The sequence below is a fragment of the Ixodes scapularis genome, unplaced genomic scaffold (genome assembly GCF_016920785.2).
Source record: "Ixodes scapularis isolate PalLabHiFi unplaced genomic scaffold, ASM1692078v2 PGA_scaffold0__279_contigs__length_252992795, whole genome shotgun sequence".
In the NCBI taxonomy this organism is placed as follows: Eukaryota; Metazoa; Arthropoda; class Arachnida; order Ixodida; family Ixodidae; genus Ixodes; species Ixodes scapularis.
The window spans coordinates 27,288,979-27,306,460 of record NW_024609835.1 but is presented as its reverse complement, the minus strand read 5'-3'; the positions used below and the strand labels follow the sequence as shown (position 1 = coordinate 27,306,460).

Genomic DNA, 17,482 nt, shown 5'->3' with positions numbered 1-17,482 from the left:
CATAGACACACACGCCCCGCGAAGTAGCGTCACGGGCCTCGATCTGACGCTCTTATTGGGTCGCAGTGGATGTAGCCTCCACAGTTCGCCTAATTATCGTGAAACATAAAATAGGCCCCCAATAAATGCCACAATCTTAAAAATATACCATTTAGCTATAAAAGCCTTTACAGGAAAGACTCATTTTGTTTTATTTTCAGCATATGAAAAACTGACATTGTTATCTAGAGAGACATAAACACTGGATGCAATACAAAGGCCTATGTGTCATGCATTGCCTTGAAAACACACACATTTCTGCTGTCTCACTCGAATTACGTTTTTGATTGTTTTTTCCTTCGTAGTAGGAACAGCTTTCCTTAATTTATATATTTTGTGAACATATTCTAAACTCATCGCCCGTGGCATTATTTTGTAAAATTTAAATTTACTCTGTTATTCTTGTGCTGGGAAAAATGCTAAAGCTAGTAGTAATCACCTAAATGCCAAAAAACCCATTGAAGGGCCTGCAGGTCATTATTTCACATGACAACCAGCTGAGTGAGAAAAAGCAGAAAAAACACACATATAAGAGCAGATTTTTTGAACAAATACAATATACTGTGTTATCTCTGAATTGCATGAAAGACCCCGTCTTTAGAGGGACACCAAACTCTCCAAAATATTTTTAAGTGCCTGGATTGGACACGTACGTCACAAATTAAAGTTTCCGTGAACAATTTCTTTAGCTCAAGAATTACACTGCGAGACACATCTTGAGTTAGGAGAGAAATCAAAGTGAGCACCTATATCCGGAAATTTATCCAAAATAGAAGATACTAGTTTCAATTTCATGCCTGAATTTGAAACGTGCTTCCTGGCATAAATATTACGCTAAACACAGGTTTTGTTTTCAAGATAAAGAAGTGACCTGCGCTGGTAACACCCCGGTTTCCTTGTATAAGCGGGAATAATTTGTGTCGCTCAGTGAAGTCGGCACACTAGACAAGCTCAGCAACTGGCATACCAGCATGCACCTCCAACCCTGATTATAACTGCCATTTTGAAAAACGAGTGGCGCCACCTATAGACAGTTGGAGTTGCAAATAGATCAACCCTATATCCGTCTCACTAAAACCGTGCAGTCCAGCCAAAGCTACAGAGGGAGAGAGTGCATGCCAATCTGTTCACGAGGACAAGAGGAGGGAAAGGAGCAATGGGAGAGGAGGTATTCCCCCGTTCCTCCTCTCTCTCCTCTTGAACTGGTCGGGATACACTCTCTCCACTGTTGCTTTGGCCGTACTGCACAGTTTTAGAGAGACAAAGTTTAATATAAAACAAAAATATAAACAAAAAAGTTAGATATTTTAACGAACATGAAAGTTCTTTACTACTGCCAAAGCCCTTATGAAATAAATCGCTGCCCGTCTCATTTACAGGCCCGCAAAAGTGTTGTCGGTTGCTATGTGCATCCAAAAAACTTATCAACGAGGCTCCGCTGTACACAAATAGGTTCTATTGTAGATGATTCCCCTTTTCCCATTGTTCAAGGATGAGGAAAGAAGAGAGTGCAACTAACGTTAATCCAGACGTGCGAGGTCTCCTCCCAGAGGACTTGCGGGCCGATGTCCGCAGAGCCGGGGTTCTCTCCCTCGGGCTGGAAGCAGCCCACGGGAAGCAGCAGGAGCTGCAGGTGCTGCTGGCGGCGGTCCAGCATTTGTGCCCAGCCACTGCGTCGGGAAGGCAGAAGGGACACACACTTCTCAGGCGCTCCACAGTGCGTGTCGGAACAAGGGACGGGCGGTCAGAGGAGGACAAAAACTTTCTCGCACAGAATATTAACGTATTGCTAGAGCTTTCAATTTAACCCTTCGACGAAGTACCATTACCGTACGCACAAGGCGGCGATTACGTGTTTGAAAGTTCTCGCCAAACGCAATAATGCGCGCATACCCTGGAAGGTGTTGCCATCTGTTACGTTTTTAAAGAACCACAAATGTTGTGTTCCCATTGCGTTTCGCCCTGCTGGGGCTATTTATAGTAAAAAAATCATACTCTGTGCATCTGACACGCTTGAGATGATCGCTTCGCTCGTCGGCTGCTTTGGCGGTAGTGGCGAGCCCCGAGCACGTCGCCATTGTTCCGCAGCCAAATAGGTTGCAACACCGGTCGATAGGAACGTCGAAGGACAAATTGCGAAATGAGAAGCGCAAACGTAATAAGCCACACCCTGCGTTTAAACCGCCGGTGAGCACAGTGCAACGGGCAGCAGACCCCTTCAAGCGGTCTGTCCGCAGTCGCCCCACATCCCTCACCAAGAGCCGTCGGGAGTCCATCCGGCCCGCAGCAGGTACTCGGAAGCGGTGCACGCCGAAGACAGGGGCTCCACCAGTGAAAGCAGCTGGATGCCCCCAATCTGGGCAAAGGAGCATGCCACACGTTAGGGAGGGGGTTCTCAAACTGGGTTCCGCGAGCTGGTCTCATGAGTTCAGCGAGCAACCAAATTGCAGTGCCCCCCCCCCCCCCCCCCTTTCCCCTAGTTTAACTATTTACGGCCTGAGCCATTAATTGAGTTATGTTGCGGACAAAGCAACCTCACCCTTCGCACTAATATGTATATATATATTTTACACTGTGCCCCAGGTTAACCCCCCTGCCTTTTTATTCTGTCTGTAGTACTCCTTTTGGTCTTATTCTGTCAGTGCAATAAACTCTTGTTCATTACCTGAACGCTTTTATTGCCCAGTATGATCAGTTGGCAACAAGGGGGGGGGGGGGGGGGGTTCCTTGGGACTTTTTAAGGTTTGCTGCGGTTCCCTGGGACGAAAAAGTTTGGGAACCCCTGCATTAGGGCATTGGTCCAATCATGCGCCACAGAAGCTTACGGGCCCTCGAAACGATAATGCCAATATCAGGGAGTGGTTGGTTCATAGTTACGCATTGGTACACCGTTGAGATCTACTAAAGTAGTGCTTAAACAGAAAGAAAACCACTTCACAGAGGGGCAGAAATTGTCGGGGAAATTTAGGAACTCGGGGAACCTCCGAGGGTATTTGGGAAAACCCCTGGGTTTCTAGGAATCTAGTTTGAGAACTTGTGCATCGGGGAACTATAAACGAGAAACCATTTGGAGGATTTGAGAATGTCAGGTTAGGAGAGAAGCCTCCAGGGCAATCTCAGGGGCCCCTCAAATACCTAAAGTCTTTTAATAATCTCTAACCCTAGGTGAAGTGGTTACACAGTATTGAAAGGGACACAGACAAAACATTTGCGCATCCCTAGATTTTTTAAAGGAAAACTCGAAAGTTGAGCTGGAAACATGCTGTGCAGCTCACTTAAAGGTGGCTCCATTAGGAATAAACTATAATCTAATGTATACAGGAGAATCTCCTTGTTGAAAAGCCAGTTCGGTAAAAATCGGAATTCTGGATGCCGCAGACTTTTCTAGTGGTATGACATACTTCAAAATACCGAACAAAGTTAGGCAAACTTTGAGCTGCCTTTCAGCAATGCTAGATTAGAAACAAAACCCGTCAAACTTAGGTAAACTTAACTTTTTTCATAAAAAAAATTTCACTTTCGAACTGTTCTAGAGTGAGACAAAGTAAGGAAAAAAACAAATCTGAATGGCATACCTTATTTATTGCATGTTAAGGTATCTACAATCGTATGTCCCACCCGTCTCACTATGTATGGATCAAACAAGCGCAGTCGCGCGTCTCTAGCTTTATACAGTATAGACCACTTACAACGTAACCGCTTATAGTGCAGGACCGGGTTTATTTCGACCTTAGTTTATTTGATTCTTTGTTTATTTCGGTCGTTTTCACAGGTTCTGGCAGGCGCCGATACATTTCTATGGAGGAAGAAATTACATAATTTGGATGCGTGAGGACTTCTCACCGTTCAATCCGACCCACGCGGAAATGCACACACACACGCTGCAAAGCCACATCATGACACCACCGCGAGACAGGAGATTTGTTTTTTTACTTTTGTTAGGAGCTGGTAGCGCCGCTCTTCCTTTTTTTCCCCTTTTAAAAGACTTCCTCTTTTCCTTGTCTCTCCTCTTTTCATTTTTTCTTTTCCTCTGAGAGCTTTTGGGAGGCGGTAGACCAATGACAATGTATGTAACGGTGCTTTTTCTCTAAACTTGGGGTGCGATTTCTTGGGGTCGTTACGCAAAGGAGCGTTTTTGCTTCGTTTGTGCAGTTGCGCAACCACGACAAAGCCAACTCACGCCGTCCAACGTCGGCGGTGAGGAGTGTGTAGCTCGGCTGTGCAGCATTCTGCATGGAAGCGCCGAAAGCCTTTGCAAGCTCATTTGTGGAAATTGTACAGGAAGTGCAAAGGCCGCACTAGAGAGTGTCAGAGCAATCTGTGCGTTTTTGACTGAACCAGCCACGGGATGCAGCTTTGCCATATGCTCAAGCTAAAGTGTATTGCGGCATCGATTGCGTACGGTATCGCACGAGAAGTACACCTCGCTGTCCATCGGTACGAACTTGGCCATTCTTTGGGTTGTTGTCAAGAGAGATCTATTAAAAAAGGAGATCGCCGAAAACAGTGACGCCGACATGAAGCTGTCTTCTACCAAAGGCTGGTTTGCTCCTTGCCTTGGGTGGTGTCTTGGATCGAGACTTTGTAAACGTGGACAACGGCGTACAAGTCTGCGGACAGCTTACGGACGATGACATTGTAGTCAATGTGACCGGCCTTAGGATGGGCGCAAAAGATGGAAGCAAGAAGAGGACGGTGTCGAAAGCACCCCAACCGAACGGCCGAGTGCGGTTGAAAGTGCGCTCAAAAATGTCGGTGCCCTTTGGAGCATGCCGTTCAATGAATGTTTCAGGCGTAAACGGCGAAAAAGGCATCACTAACTGCTTCCAATTAAAGTGACTCCGGCTTGGGCAGTTTTTCCACTGTCTCTTTTAATCCGATCTTTGGATAATTTGAACCGATTTTGCATGCCCCGTCGGGGTCGAATTAACGAGAGCCGACTGCAGCACGAAGACTCGTGGCGATTTTGCCACCCACCTGTCCGGTGCCATCCAGGGAGAACTGCGCCAGCCGCAGGGTTGACCGAGCATTGAGCGTTCCGGCCCGGGGAAAACGGTACTCCTCCATGCTGCCGTCGTCCCCGAAGGAAGGCAGGTGCACCACTTCCACCTCGCTCTCATCCACTTGCTCGTAAAGTATCTGGTAGGTGCTGCCCCCTGGGAACAACAAACTGGTCAGTAGTCGCAATGTGTGTAGAAAGGCACAAAAAAACACGGAACGTTGCGCACGCTGTGGCAATCATTTTGTGCCGAGAAAAGTGCTTCAAGAGGTCGGTCAAAATGCGCCAACAAGCGAGCATCACACTGAGGCACCACAGTACGGGGTTCACGGGCTACGCAACTTACAAGATTAATTCCCGACAGTTGCCAGTTTCAATGCATGCGGGTCAAAGTCGCTCGAGAGCTACATTTAAAACATGTTGCGCACTCTCCACGAAGTGTATCGGCAACAACTGGAAAACCTTTCCTCGCAGCAACGTGGCCTCAGTGAAATATTTCTATTCGGCACAGTTTACTTCACGGTTCTGGGACAAGCAGCACGCAGACACGCTTTAACAAGATCAGGACATAGTGATACACATCTAAGGTTTCCGGTTAGCAGTGGCACAGCAGTGGCCATATTGCAAAGCTCTGCAGTATTGAAATAGGACCCAGGGTGACCAGACCATTTTTCCAAGTGCAACTATTTGCAAATGTGCATAAGCACCCTTGCAGAGATGCTTTGCGATGGCACTCATTCTGACAGGCCCCCTTTCAGAACCCATACTCGCCACCCTGCCTACAGTCAAACCTCAGCGTTGCACCAACAGACAATGAATAATGAAGTTGATGAAGAGGCAGACATACGCCGCCCAAGGTTTTCACTGATTCTGGCAATGTAGTTCAGAATGCTCCGGTTGAAGCCTGCTTGGCTGCCGCCAGATGGCAGGGTGCCTGTTGGAAAGGCTATTCACCACATTCGGTGGGAGTGGATACCACGAGGGCGCCACAGTACATATTTGGTGCCCCAGTAGACTTCCGGTAGTGTATTTATTTATTCTTCAGCTACGCACAGCGGTCGGATAAGAAGAGTATCCTTCGGAGAAGTTTGTGTAGTATGTTTGTAAGAACATTAGTGCATTGTACAAAGTAGTGCAAATAACAAAAGGAGTAGAGACAATTGGAAAAGAAGAGGAAAACCGGAAGCGCGCAGGGGTACACCGATAGGGGGTGGTAGTGAGCTTGTTTGCAAACAAACATCGGTGAATATTCCTCACGGAAGGTGGCTCAGCTTTGCACACCAGTCGCTGTCACAGGTTCAGGGGCACCGAGCACGAAGATGAGGATAGGGCACTCACCTCTGTTGCTCACAGGGCACCACCAGAAGCCCATGTAGCGATTGAACTCCTCCTGAGTGACGTAGGAAGGAATGCCCACGCTCACTGGACTCTCCGACACGCTCGCCCCATCTGCAGCCAAGGAAGCACTTGCACAGTCAGCCCAGAGGGAGCTCGGTTTGCTTAGGGCAGCCCTTAGTCAGAACACTGGCACACTAACTAACCGGTGGGCAATCTTTTGAGAAGATGTCGACCCTGCCTTAGTTTGGAAGGTCATTCTTCACCCTAACATTGAAGCCAGAGAATTCCCACACCGCTCGAAGCTTGGGTTCGAAAGGGTTTGGAAACATTAAACTCTTTGTATAGGTATTTAAAATCAACTGGCTGTACCATTATAAGCTCTTCAGGCATTTCTGAGTCCGAGACCTTCAAAAGTTGCAAAAGTTTTAGTACCTTTTGTTGTTAGCCCTCCTCAAATTGGGTAGTAAAAGGGCTTTTACCCGGATGTGTCACTCTCATAGCTGCTCCGCATCATTTAGTGGAAACCGTGCAAGCCAGATCGACTAAACCCATTTGAAGTAAATCGCACAAGACAGAAAGACCCAGTTACAAGAGTGCATTAGCTTTCTGCAAACATGGAATGGAAAAGCCGTCGTATCCATGCATGTAAGTTGAGCCTCTGCACGCCCCATTTTTGCTGTTTCTGCACGCACTGTCTGGTCTGGAAGACCTACAAGGCCTGCCCAAGGTTCCAGACTAGTCTTCGAAATGAGATAACTTGCAAACCTGTTCAGGAGCTGTTAACTGGGAGTTCCCGTTAACTGCTAGAACTAGAGCCACCGAATGTTCTCAGAATGCCAGAGCTCCCATGCTTTGCTTCAGAACCACATTGTGGTACTGCAGTCAACAGCTTTAAAATGGTGGCCCAGTGTAATAGAGACAAGGTGGCCAAAGCTACCAGAGCCTCTTTGCCGACGGGCAAACGAGCCATCGCCATCCTCTCGCTGACTAAATTAGGGACTATTTCATGTAAAGAGCCTTCCCGAAAACCAACCAGCCTATTACCTTTTGACCAGCTGTAGTTCACCATCTGGTCAGACTGCCCGTGCCAAACGTATACATCCTCTCTACTCTCGGCATCAAGATGACCCCCATCAGCCAACCAGAAAGCCTAACTGGCTCGATTCTCCACTCTGCATCTGCTTCCTCGAAGAACGTGCCGGCCAACCGGTATGCTTACACTGTGCCAGCTACCTCTCCAACATACACTACCTGTGGGACTGTCCCAATGCTCACACACCCCACAACCTCCTCCCTTCCTTCCTACTTCCCCACCAACAACCTCAAAGCTGGACAAAAAGGCCAACCCTCCCAGGAAGCTTGAGACCACGCAGTGGCCCCTCCTTGTTCGATAAATTAACCCTTCGAGTGCCGGGTTTGTTTTCCCCCATGCTGAACGCGAATTTTGGTCTCAGTAACGCTGTAGTACGCTCCGTGAAGAATGTTTATTTATAAAAGACACACTCTTTTATAAGCAAAAAGTTAACTGATGTTTGCATGCCTCTTAACTACGATATAGTTCTTCTATTATACTGTTTGAGAGATGCTGCAGTCAAACCCATTTATAACGAACTCCGTCGGACATACATTCTTAGTTCGATATATACCGTAATTCGCTATATCAAAACAGGGCCTACCACAAATTTTGAGGCCAGGGCTTCATACTGAAAAAATCATTTTCTTGACAGCACGGTAAGCAAACGTTAGTGCATTCTTCGGTGGACCGCAAAAGGAGACTGCTCCCAACAACGTGCCCTGCTCGTTTTTTTTTAAAGGGTTGAGAGCTTGTTTGGAGAAGGGTGGTAGACCATTACAACCGAGCTACGAACACGGGGGTTGCAAATAAAGGTTTCCAGCTCAAAGAGACATTACAAAACACTCGGTGGCTCGAGCTGGGACCTGCAAGCTAGGCGCCTCAGCCAGGGGCGTCCAACCCACCTTTGCGGCAGTAGGTGAGCCTGGCCTCGCAGCCCGAGGCAATGTGGTGCACCCAGAGGTCGCCACTGGCCACGAAGGCCACCAGGTCCCGGTTGCAGGGACACAGCTGCGAGTTGAGCCGGGCACACGACAGGCCCGAGCCGAGCTCTACCGGGAAGTAGGGCGGGGGCTGCACGCATGGAAAGAGAGAGGGGTTGTAGCCAGGCACCTCGGGACGCCACCGGAATCGCCCGGTGTCCGCAGTGCTTGATCACTTAAGCCTGTCCGAATCTCGGCCCAACGAGAGACCATTAGTACGTAGGGTGCTTGGCTGTATCGAGATTCCCCACTTTATTTATTTGCAGGAAAAGTATTGGCACGTCTGTGGCAGGTACTCTCTGATGTGGGGTAGAAAAAGGAGGAACGGAAATTGACTGAACTGGCTGGTTAACAGAACTTTGCTCGTTGTGCCTACACTCTAGCATGAAAAGGCCATTTCCAAAACGTGAAGTGTGCCCTATAGGTGTCATGATGCACAACAGGAAGGGGCTTTATAGCAAGGGTCCCACAACACGCAGCGGGAGTGAGATTGACCTTGATCCTCTTCCTGTCTTTTGTATGAGAGGATATGAAGATCCCAAAAGGCCCATTTCGTACGGCATCTGCATGGCCCTTTGAGGAATTTTGCAAATAGCCCAGAGTCTCTACTGCTTCTTTCCCAGGCTCATATTGCCACGTGCATGGCGAAGTTGGCAACTTTGATCAGAACTGTTTCTCGCTACCACCGGTAGGGGATTCTTTTTGGCTTCTGGTTGGTCAAGACAGCATGCCAAGCCCTCTTTCCGAGTCTGCCGCACGCCCTGGCTCTGCCCGTGCCTCCCATTGACCAAACTCTCTGTATACACAGCTCTGCCATTAGCCGCACATCGAGGAGCCATCTGTAGCAACTAAGGCGAGGAGAGGACTTTATCTGGCAGCTGCGACACACGCGGTGTTTACACCCACATACATCTTAGACCTTGGCCGCCCCTCACCTTGTCGGGTGCGTCGTCGCAGTAGAAGAGGGACCCGCCGGCGGGGAAGACGAAACGCCCGTCCTGCTGGTCGAAGGCAGTGATGCCCCAGACCATGAGGCGGCGCCGCTCCCACTGCAGCTGCTCCTCCCGTGACAGCCGGCCCGGCGGATGCACCACGTGGAATTTGGGCTCCAGCAGGGGCTTCCAGGCGAGCAGCGGGGCTTCCTCCGCTCCCGCAGTCGGGGAGGGCAGGTCAACGTAGTGCAGACTGCTCTCGCGTCCTCCGGCTAGCGGACTGAGGAAGTAGAGGCGCCCCCGGCCGAAAGAAAGGCTTGTGGGAAGGCGGGGTGCCAGGCCGTACAGGCGGCAGCGTGCCTGGCGCACCGCCTGACGCAGCTGGACCCAGCTGCGGCGGCCGCCCGCCTCCTCCATCCCCTGGTGGAGGGGAGAGCAGAGACGCCCATCAGGATCTCCGTTGCAGCCAAAACTGCACATGATGCGCTCTCTGCACATTACTGTGCCCTCTCTCCAAGGTCACGTAATAGTCCCATAGCCTCAAATTGGCTCCGATGGCTTGTAGCATCCGCCGTGGTCAGTCGTAAGGTGAAACGGGGTATAGTTGTGAACAAAAACTAGTGCAACCCGATGGCACGAAAAGGAATCACTACCCGTTTGAGGAGCCGTTCAGTAACTCAATGCTCACAGAGGTATATGTTTTACACACCAATCAGTTGTACTAAAGTGAGCAGCAAAGTGCAGTCATATGTTTTAGTTTGTTTTGAAGTTGACTATCAAATAGAGAAATATCTGAATGTAACATACTGCATCAACTAGGATGCTGTCTCAAGATAAAAGGGTAAAAAAATATTGAGGAGGGGGTTTACGTATCAAGCCGTCTAAGAGCATCTGGCATGCCCCAGCAACTAACCGGATTACCCGAGGATCTATTGATGTGTGCCCCCAAAACCTCAGTTACACAAACTCTCCGCAATAAGTCGCCGTCATATTATATTATCAATTGGTACAGATGTAACCCCAAAACTAGAAAGAAGTTTTCTGAATTTTTTAAATTACATTTTCTAGAAGCTACAAGGATCCATTGCCAAAATTTGTTTAACATGCTGTTGGCTTACTGCCTTGTTGGCATACTCCCGTTTTGCCTCGCTCATATTTGAGCGCATTTCACTTCTCCCGCTCGAGCCCTGTGGAATCATCTAGATCAGCAGCCCTAATACATAAATTGTAATGGACATTGCTGATAATATCAGGAATTTCGTTACAATAACATCTTTCCTATCGTAGCTGTGTCTTGGAAGTCATGGCCAACATCACGTCTCAGCTTTGATTCGCTTTTGCGGCATTGCCTGTAACATCTGCCGGTTGTCCGTAAAAGTTGTATTTGTGGATATATAGTTTCAACTAAACATTAGCTGACCACACCACAATATCAGAATCTCCCGTATCAATGCAGACATTTCTGCCAAAGAATGAAGACAAAAAATTACCCGAAAAAGGGACGATTCCCCACAGGGAGCATCAGTGATCGCCATTCGTGCCCAAAATGAATTGGGCAATCCACTTGGCTTAGTACACCGCTTTAGATCCGGTAGTGCCGGGATCGAGACGTCAGCCTGACAGATGTAACTGCACCGCTCGGTCTTTTACAGGGCGCGAAATGGAACGGCGTGCGGACGGAGAGTCAACATTCCTACCGAGAATTGCGAGGAAAAAACGAGAACCAAGGACAGGATGCCGACACGAAAAAGAACAGTGCTGCTTGCCTCGTACATTCGGACGTTTTCAGGCGCACTAAAACAAACGCAGCCGATCGGAGTAGCTCAGGGGTCCGCAGATCGGCCCTGTACGACTGTTGTTGCCCTGGCGCCGACAAGATCGAGTGCAGTTGCGGGACTAGAAGATACCGTCGCTATCGTGGTGCACGACAGAGCCCAAAAGCAATCTCCGAAGGCAGGCTGCCTGCGTACCTTGATCGAGAGCCCCCGGAACCGACGTCAATCGAGGGACACATGCAAAAGCCCCGGGATGATCGCCGATTTGAGACGGGGACGGCACGAGAGGAACGTGAGAACGAGTCCGACAAACACAACGTACCGTCTTTTGTGGGGCCGCCAAGTTATTAACTAGCTGTCCGCAGCAGAGCGCCGGGCATACTCCTAACTCCGGGATCACCTACAAAGGAGACAGCCCGCGTGAAAGGACAGAAGATGGCAAGCTTGGAGCGGTGCATGGGCGCTAGACTGGGGAAGGCGGTCGTCTGAAATCCAGCAACGCGAATCGGTCGGCGTTGGACGCGACGCGAGATCGTACGGTCGACCGTCTGTTGCAACAAGTTAAAGAATGTGGGCGTATAAAGCGAGCACAAGGACTACACCGGAGGTTTTTCGGAACACAACACAACAAACATTCACGAAGCCGCCATCTTGCTATTTTTTTTTTTTTAATTTTTTTAATTCGTCTGTGAAAGCTCTTGACGTATGTCTTGAAGCTTGTGCCTTGTCCTTTGATGCCACTATGTATGATGCCATGAGTGGTACTGCGACACCCAGGACGGCCAGCGATTAACTTCAATTAGATGAAAAAGAATGGTTTTATTTTTGCATGCTAAATTAATTTGGAAGCAAAAGCGGGGTACTTTAATCCGTAGAGCTACCCTTCCGAGGGGAACGTTGGGAGTGAAGCAATTCCGGTGATCTGGACTTCCGGTACTTGGGTGCCGCCACCACAGTCAGGGTTGCCACTGGTGGCTACTTTTCGCCAAATTGGCTACTTTTGGGGGCGCATGGCTACCGAAAATTACGCATGGCGATTTGGCGAATTTTTGGCTACTTTCTGCGGCCCGTTGCGGCTCTCAGGAGTATCGCGCAGACATGTTTCCGGGCCAAAGCGTGCCCGTTCTGCAAGCTGTGTTCATGTATCTTTAAAAGCTGGAAACGAGCATGCTGACTGAAAAAAAAATAAAGAAACACTGAGAGCATTTACCTGGACCCTGCACAAGCGGACCTTGTGCAGGGACCAACTTTACATTCGAGTACGATGCTTTCGTTTTTGTAGAAAATGGCCAGTCAACTGCAAACGCGCATTCCTAACGCAGCTTCTGCACTCCGCAGGCTTCAAGCAATCAGCCTGGAGGTTGTAATGGGTCCCAATGCTTGCCGGGAAATTTTTAGTTTGTCTTCTCACCTTTTCAGCATGTCTAGGAATGAGCTGGAAACGGAGATCCGACTACTGTGGCCTGTTTTTCCCACAAACGCGACGCACTGCGTTAAGCTTTTGGTACTGGTTTTCAGGGATGCTGCCGCTATATGCCCTTTCCCAAAGTAATCGCGGGCCGCCGTCAAGATTCTGACGCTTCCAGTCTCAAATGTCCCCCACGTCGCTGACCAAAACGGAACTTCGCAATAAGATGAAGCTTGACCTTCAGGAGTCCACCCCAAGAATAAAGTTTGGCCTCCGACTGCAGCAGAAAACATCATCTCGATGCGTGGTCCCAGATGAAGTGCTCCAGAAAATGACTGCAAACTCTTCTGGGGCCAGCACCATCTACTAGAACAGGGGTGGCCAGGCTGACCCGGCCTAAGAGCCGCAAACAAACCCACGAAACTTCCAAGAGACACGGGGGGGGGGGGGGGGGGCAAACTTTTGTTTAGAGCAATAAACGAAACTTGAACTACTTTAAATCTATCCAAGTCAAAAGCAGTCCAACTGTACGTAAGGTAGCAGTAGCACAAGACTATCAAACCGCAACCTGTCTTTCCATTTAAAACGCGTTCCATTTCTCTTTTTTTTTTGGGGGGGGGGGGGGGGGGGGGGAGGGGGGGAGGTTGGGTGGGGAGGGAACCGCGAGCCGCACTTTTGCACGCAAAGAGCCGCATGCGGCTCGCGAGTCGCAGCTTAGCCACCCCTGTACTAGAACTTCGCCTCAGTGTTTGATATTAAATTGAAGCGTTTGAAGCGCTTCACCCTCACCCTTGTGAACTTCTGAACATTTACGCAATTTACGTCCGAGTACGGCTGGCACGTGTGTGCAGTAAACTCAAGACTGCTAGTATAGTGTTGACTATTTTTTTCTTGTTTTTAATACCTTTATCACCTTTATATTGTACATATTTGGCGTGGCGACTTCTTGGCGAAATTTCGAATAGAATGGCTACTTTTGGCTACTTTCTGCACGTGATTTGGCTACATTGACTCCAAACCCAGTGGCAACCCTGACCACAGTGAATGTCTGGGCGTCTGGGCTGTGTTGGCGTGTCGCCAGGTTCGTTCTGTTTTGGTCAGTTTTGATAACGACCGGCAAACTTTCTCACCTTCGATCCAAAGACCTTGCTGGCGGTTAGTATGTTTTTTCGATGCCCTTTTTTTTTTTGTTTACAGCGTCTAATGGGCTCATGTCTCAGCTTGTCAATGTGATATGGACCCGCTTGTCACTTCTGTGTTGCTGCTCTCGCTACCGTCAATCGTGCTTTGTTGTCCGGTGACGATTTCGCCCTCGTGTCCACGTGCTTTCACATAGCAATGAAGCACTTAGGCCCGCCGACTTAATCAACTTAATGTTTGTGCCAATGCACAAGAAGAGCATAGAACATTCGTACTTCGCTTTGCTTTCTGTTTTCATAATTTTTTTTTAGTCCCGTTTTTTTCACGCGTTCAGGCACTTATCTCAGGACCAAGCTTGTTTTGAGGCTTGTCATTTTTAGTTGTGTTTCCGTCCTTGTCTTTTTTCCCCCCGTCTCGGGTTCATCAAAACAGCCGTCCTATTCAACTTTCTTTTTCTGCTGCTTGGAAGTTAGTCGCCCGTTTATTAGCGAGGGTGGCTTTCTTTTGGACACGTGACCGTGCGAATGCCGCGAAAGACGAAATGGAGGAATGGGAATTCGTGAAAAGCTCTAATAATGATAATGATAATATTTATTTGCACTCAGAAAGAGATGCCGGTGAGAGCAGAAAGACCGAGGGTTCATGCCAGTGGCCTGCAGCACCAAAAGGAAAAAAAAAAATATAAAGGAAAAGGAGGACTGGGAAATCCCTATAGTAAGTCGTGGCCGACACCGCGGAGGCCCCAAAACCAGCCAGCGGCGCAGGCGCCCCACTGCACCCTACAGTCAGTGGTCACGTAGGGCGCTCTGCAACACCAACCTGCTCGATGGTCCACAGCCTTTGCCACAACCCACCCCAGGGCAAACCGGGATGCTACATTACACTTTCGGTTCATTCAGCACGCAGGTGTCTGGCGATGGCACTGCAGAACGTCCTACATTCATCCTTATTTGTGGGGAGATTGTCCGTCAGTTCACAGGGCAGTGAGCGCCATAGGTCTACTGACCGCACCAGGAAAGAGCCTCTATGACGCTCTGTGCGAGATAGAAGGGGCTGTAGGGTCCCTGTACGGGTTTTCCGCACTTGCAAAAGAGGCAGCCAGCGATTTTTCGTCAAATTGGAGAACAGAGCCAGGAGTCGCATCGAGTAGACTTTGCGACGAGTGGACAATGGGGTCCAGTGAACCGCGCGCAGCAGTTGGGCTGTTCCGATATCCCGATAAGGGGGGTACCAGCGGGGACTGCTGGCGAAGGCTGGCGTATGCTGCTCGTCGCTGAACACTCTCCAGAGCAGCTACTAAGTGTACTTGCGCAGGATCCCAAATAGAACTGCAATACTCTAGGTGGGGGAGCACCAGTGCAGTGAAGAGGTGTTTCAGAGTTTGTGGGCCCATTCCCCTGGATACCCGCAAAGCAAAGCCGAGCATCCTTCGGGCTTTGGATAGAACACTGCTGATATGGTTAGTGTCGGATACCCGCAAAGCAAAGCCGATCCTTCGGGCTTTGGATAGAACACTGCTGATATGGTTAGTGAAGCGCAACTTGCTGTCAAGGGTTACACCAAGCAGCCTTATGGCAGCAACCCGACGCTAGGGGGTCCCGGGAAGGTTGGGAGCTTGGTGGGAAGGCTGCTGCTGATGGTGGTGAACAAGCATTGAGGTACACTTTGCCTCGTTCAGAGGCAAGCGGTTCATGCGAGACCACCGGACGACAGCGTTGAGGTCTTCTTGCAGGCGTGGGTAGTCAACGCTGGGACGAGCTACCGGCATAATCAGGGTCAAGTCGTCGGCGTAGAGCAGGGGTTTGGAGACCAGGTTGACGGTGATGTCATTTATACAGATGTTGAAAAAGGTTTGTCCCAAAACACTGCCCTGTGGTATGCCCGAGAGTACATCAGACCAGGTGGAGGAAGCTCTGTGATAGACAACCCGTTGGCGACGACCACTCAGAAAGTTTGACATCCAGTCAAAACAGCTTCCTTTAAATCCTAGGCGTCGGATTTTCTGAAGGAGTAGGCTATAGTCTACCTTGTCGAAAGCCTGTTTGAAATCTATCTGGACAACTTCGCAGGGGATTCTGCCATCCAAGCTATTGCTGAGTGTGTTGACAGCGGTGGCGAGAGCGAGTTCAGAACTGCGGTTCTTACGAAAGCCGAATTGGTGTGGTGATAGTAGTGCTTCGGACTCCAGATAGTCAAGGATTTTGGCATTGAGAATACGCTTCATTGTGCGGCAGATTATGGATGTGGAAGATATTGGTCGATAAGAGGACACAGTAGAGAGTGGTACACCGCTGCCCTTGTGAATTGGAGTGACGTGTGCCGTCTTCCATTGTCGTGGGACGGAGCTGCTAGAAAGAAGGCTTCCGAACATTCTAGTAAGGACAGGACAAATCGAGGTGGAGCAGGCACTAAGGAGCGCCGGGTGAAGTCCATCAGGCCCAGCGCACTGTGTGGGCTTGATCCGAAGTAATTCCCTCATGGTGTCGTCTTCCCTGATGGTAGGTGTGGTAAAGGAAGGAGATCCAGGAACTGTGTTGAACGTTGCATACTTTAAGCAGTCCTGTGGCAGTGTCCACGCAGAGGAAAAATGATCGTTGAAAAGCTCAGCAATGTCATATGGGCTTTGTAAAATGTTGCCGTCACAAGTGAATTCGGGCATGGCGGACGATTTTCTTTGGCTGTTAATGTAGGCCCAGAACAGTTTGGGGGGAGCGGGCAGCCTTTTCGGCAATTCTCTGCACATACTGTCGGTGTGAGAGGTGGACGAGTTTTTTCAATTCTTTTTGAGCTTGTCTATAGTCGGTTGCAAGCTAAGAAAAAATCGGAAATGCCTCTCAGAGGAAAATGTAATCCTACGCCGAGAAACGCCAGCCAATCGTTTTAATGACGTCACGATTCCGTGGACCAATCGCAATCCTTTTGAAAAAAAAAAAAAAAAAAGCTCAACATGGCTGCTGGCCTTAGCAACGCGACGCTAGTTTCTCGTGACAATTATTCTGCTTTTTTGCACCGTGTTTTACGTGCCCGAGGTTACGCCACGAAATCTTAACGGTTTGCGTTTGCAGCAGTTTTTGTGCGACAACGTGAGAATCCAGCGACGATATCGCCAACGAAAATTTCGAAGCGGGCGCAAGGCTTAGCACTGCTGAGAGCTGGAAGACGGTATGTTAGACAGTATCTTGGACAGAAAATGAATTGGGAAGACGGTGCATTGTACATGACTTTCTTTCTTTACTAAACAGCTATTTCGTTGACAAAAACGTATTCTAACTTATTTAAATGTCCTCAATGAATTAAATAAATATTGTAGTAGTTTAAGACACGTTTCCTGGAGGAAGGAAAAGCAACGTTGCTAGCGAACTACTTTCTCGACGGTGGAGGCACTTCAGATGGGCGCAATGCGCTTGTGGGTGGAGCTAAAAGATTGTTCTTAGCTTGCAACCGACTATAGCGAGGGCAAGGATCTCAGGGCGGCGCTGCACCTTGGCCTTCCGAAACAGTCGCTTCTTGCGATGGGAGAATCTGATAATTTCCTTAGTGATCCAGGGAGACCTACTGCAGCCAGAGACAGATCTCACAGGAACACAGTCACGCTGAATGGCGTCCATAAAGTCCAACCAAGTTTCATACCCAATGTCTCGCGAGGGCTCGTCAGGGACCATGGACCAGGGGTCAAGGTGACCAAGTCTGTTCAGATGTGTCGTGTCAGTCGCAGAGAAATTTTGGACTTCCCTGGCATAACGACCGAACTTAGGCACAGAGAACACAGTCTTGAGGAGAATGGCACTATGGTCTG

At 49.1% G+C, this 17,482-nt stretch overlaps 2 protein-coding genes across 3 annotated transcripts in view; one reads left to right on the top strand and one right to left on the bottom strand.

Annotated features, from left to right (window-relative positions):
- Positions 1 to 11,817, bottom strand: part of LOC8050541 (dipeptidyl peptidase 9) — a 38,251-nt gene extending 26,434 nt beyond the window's left edge. The window contains exons 1-7 of one of the 2 annotated variants that reach the window (XM_029967530.3): positions 10,854 to 11,817; positions 9,367 to 9,783; positions 8,354 to 8,522; positions 6,377 to 6,487; positions 5,017 to 5,195; positions 2,295 to 2,395; positions 1,559 to 1,709 (exon numbers count right to left, since the gene is read on the bottom strand). In XM_029967530.3, coding sequence (XP_029823390.2) covers positions 1,559 to 1,709; positions 2,295 to 2,395; positions 5,017 to 5,195; positions 6,377 to 6,487; positions 8,354 to 8,522; positions 9,367 to 9,783; positions 10,854 to 10,898 — 1,173 coding nt within the window. In that variant the 5' untranslated portion in view covers positions 10,899 to 11,817. The remainder of the gene's footprint in view (positions 1 to 1,558; positions 1,710 to 2,294; positions 2,396 to 5,016; positions 5,196 to 6,376; positions 6,488 to 8,353; positions 8,523 to 9,366; positions 9,784 to 10,853) is intronic. The other variant, XM_029967531.4, reaches the window with a different exon arrangement.
- Positions 11,818 to 13,586: 1,769 nt separating this feature from the next.
- The window catches only part of LOC8051240, a 103,856-nt gene continuing 99,960 nt past the window's right edge, over positions 13,587 to 17,482 (top strand). The window contains exon 1 of the mRNA XM_029967524.4: positions 13,587 to 13,627. The gene's annotated coding sequence lies outside the window, so the exon portion shown is untranslated. The remainder of the gene's footprint in view (positions 13,628 to 17,482) is intronic.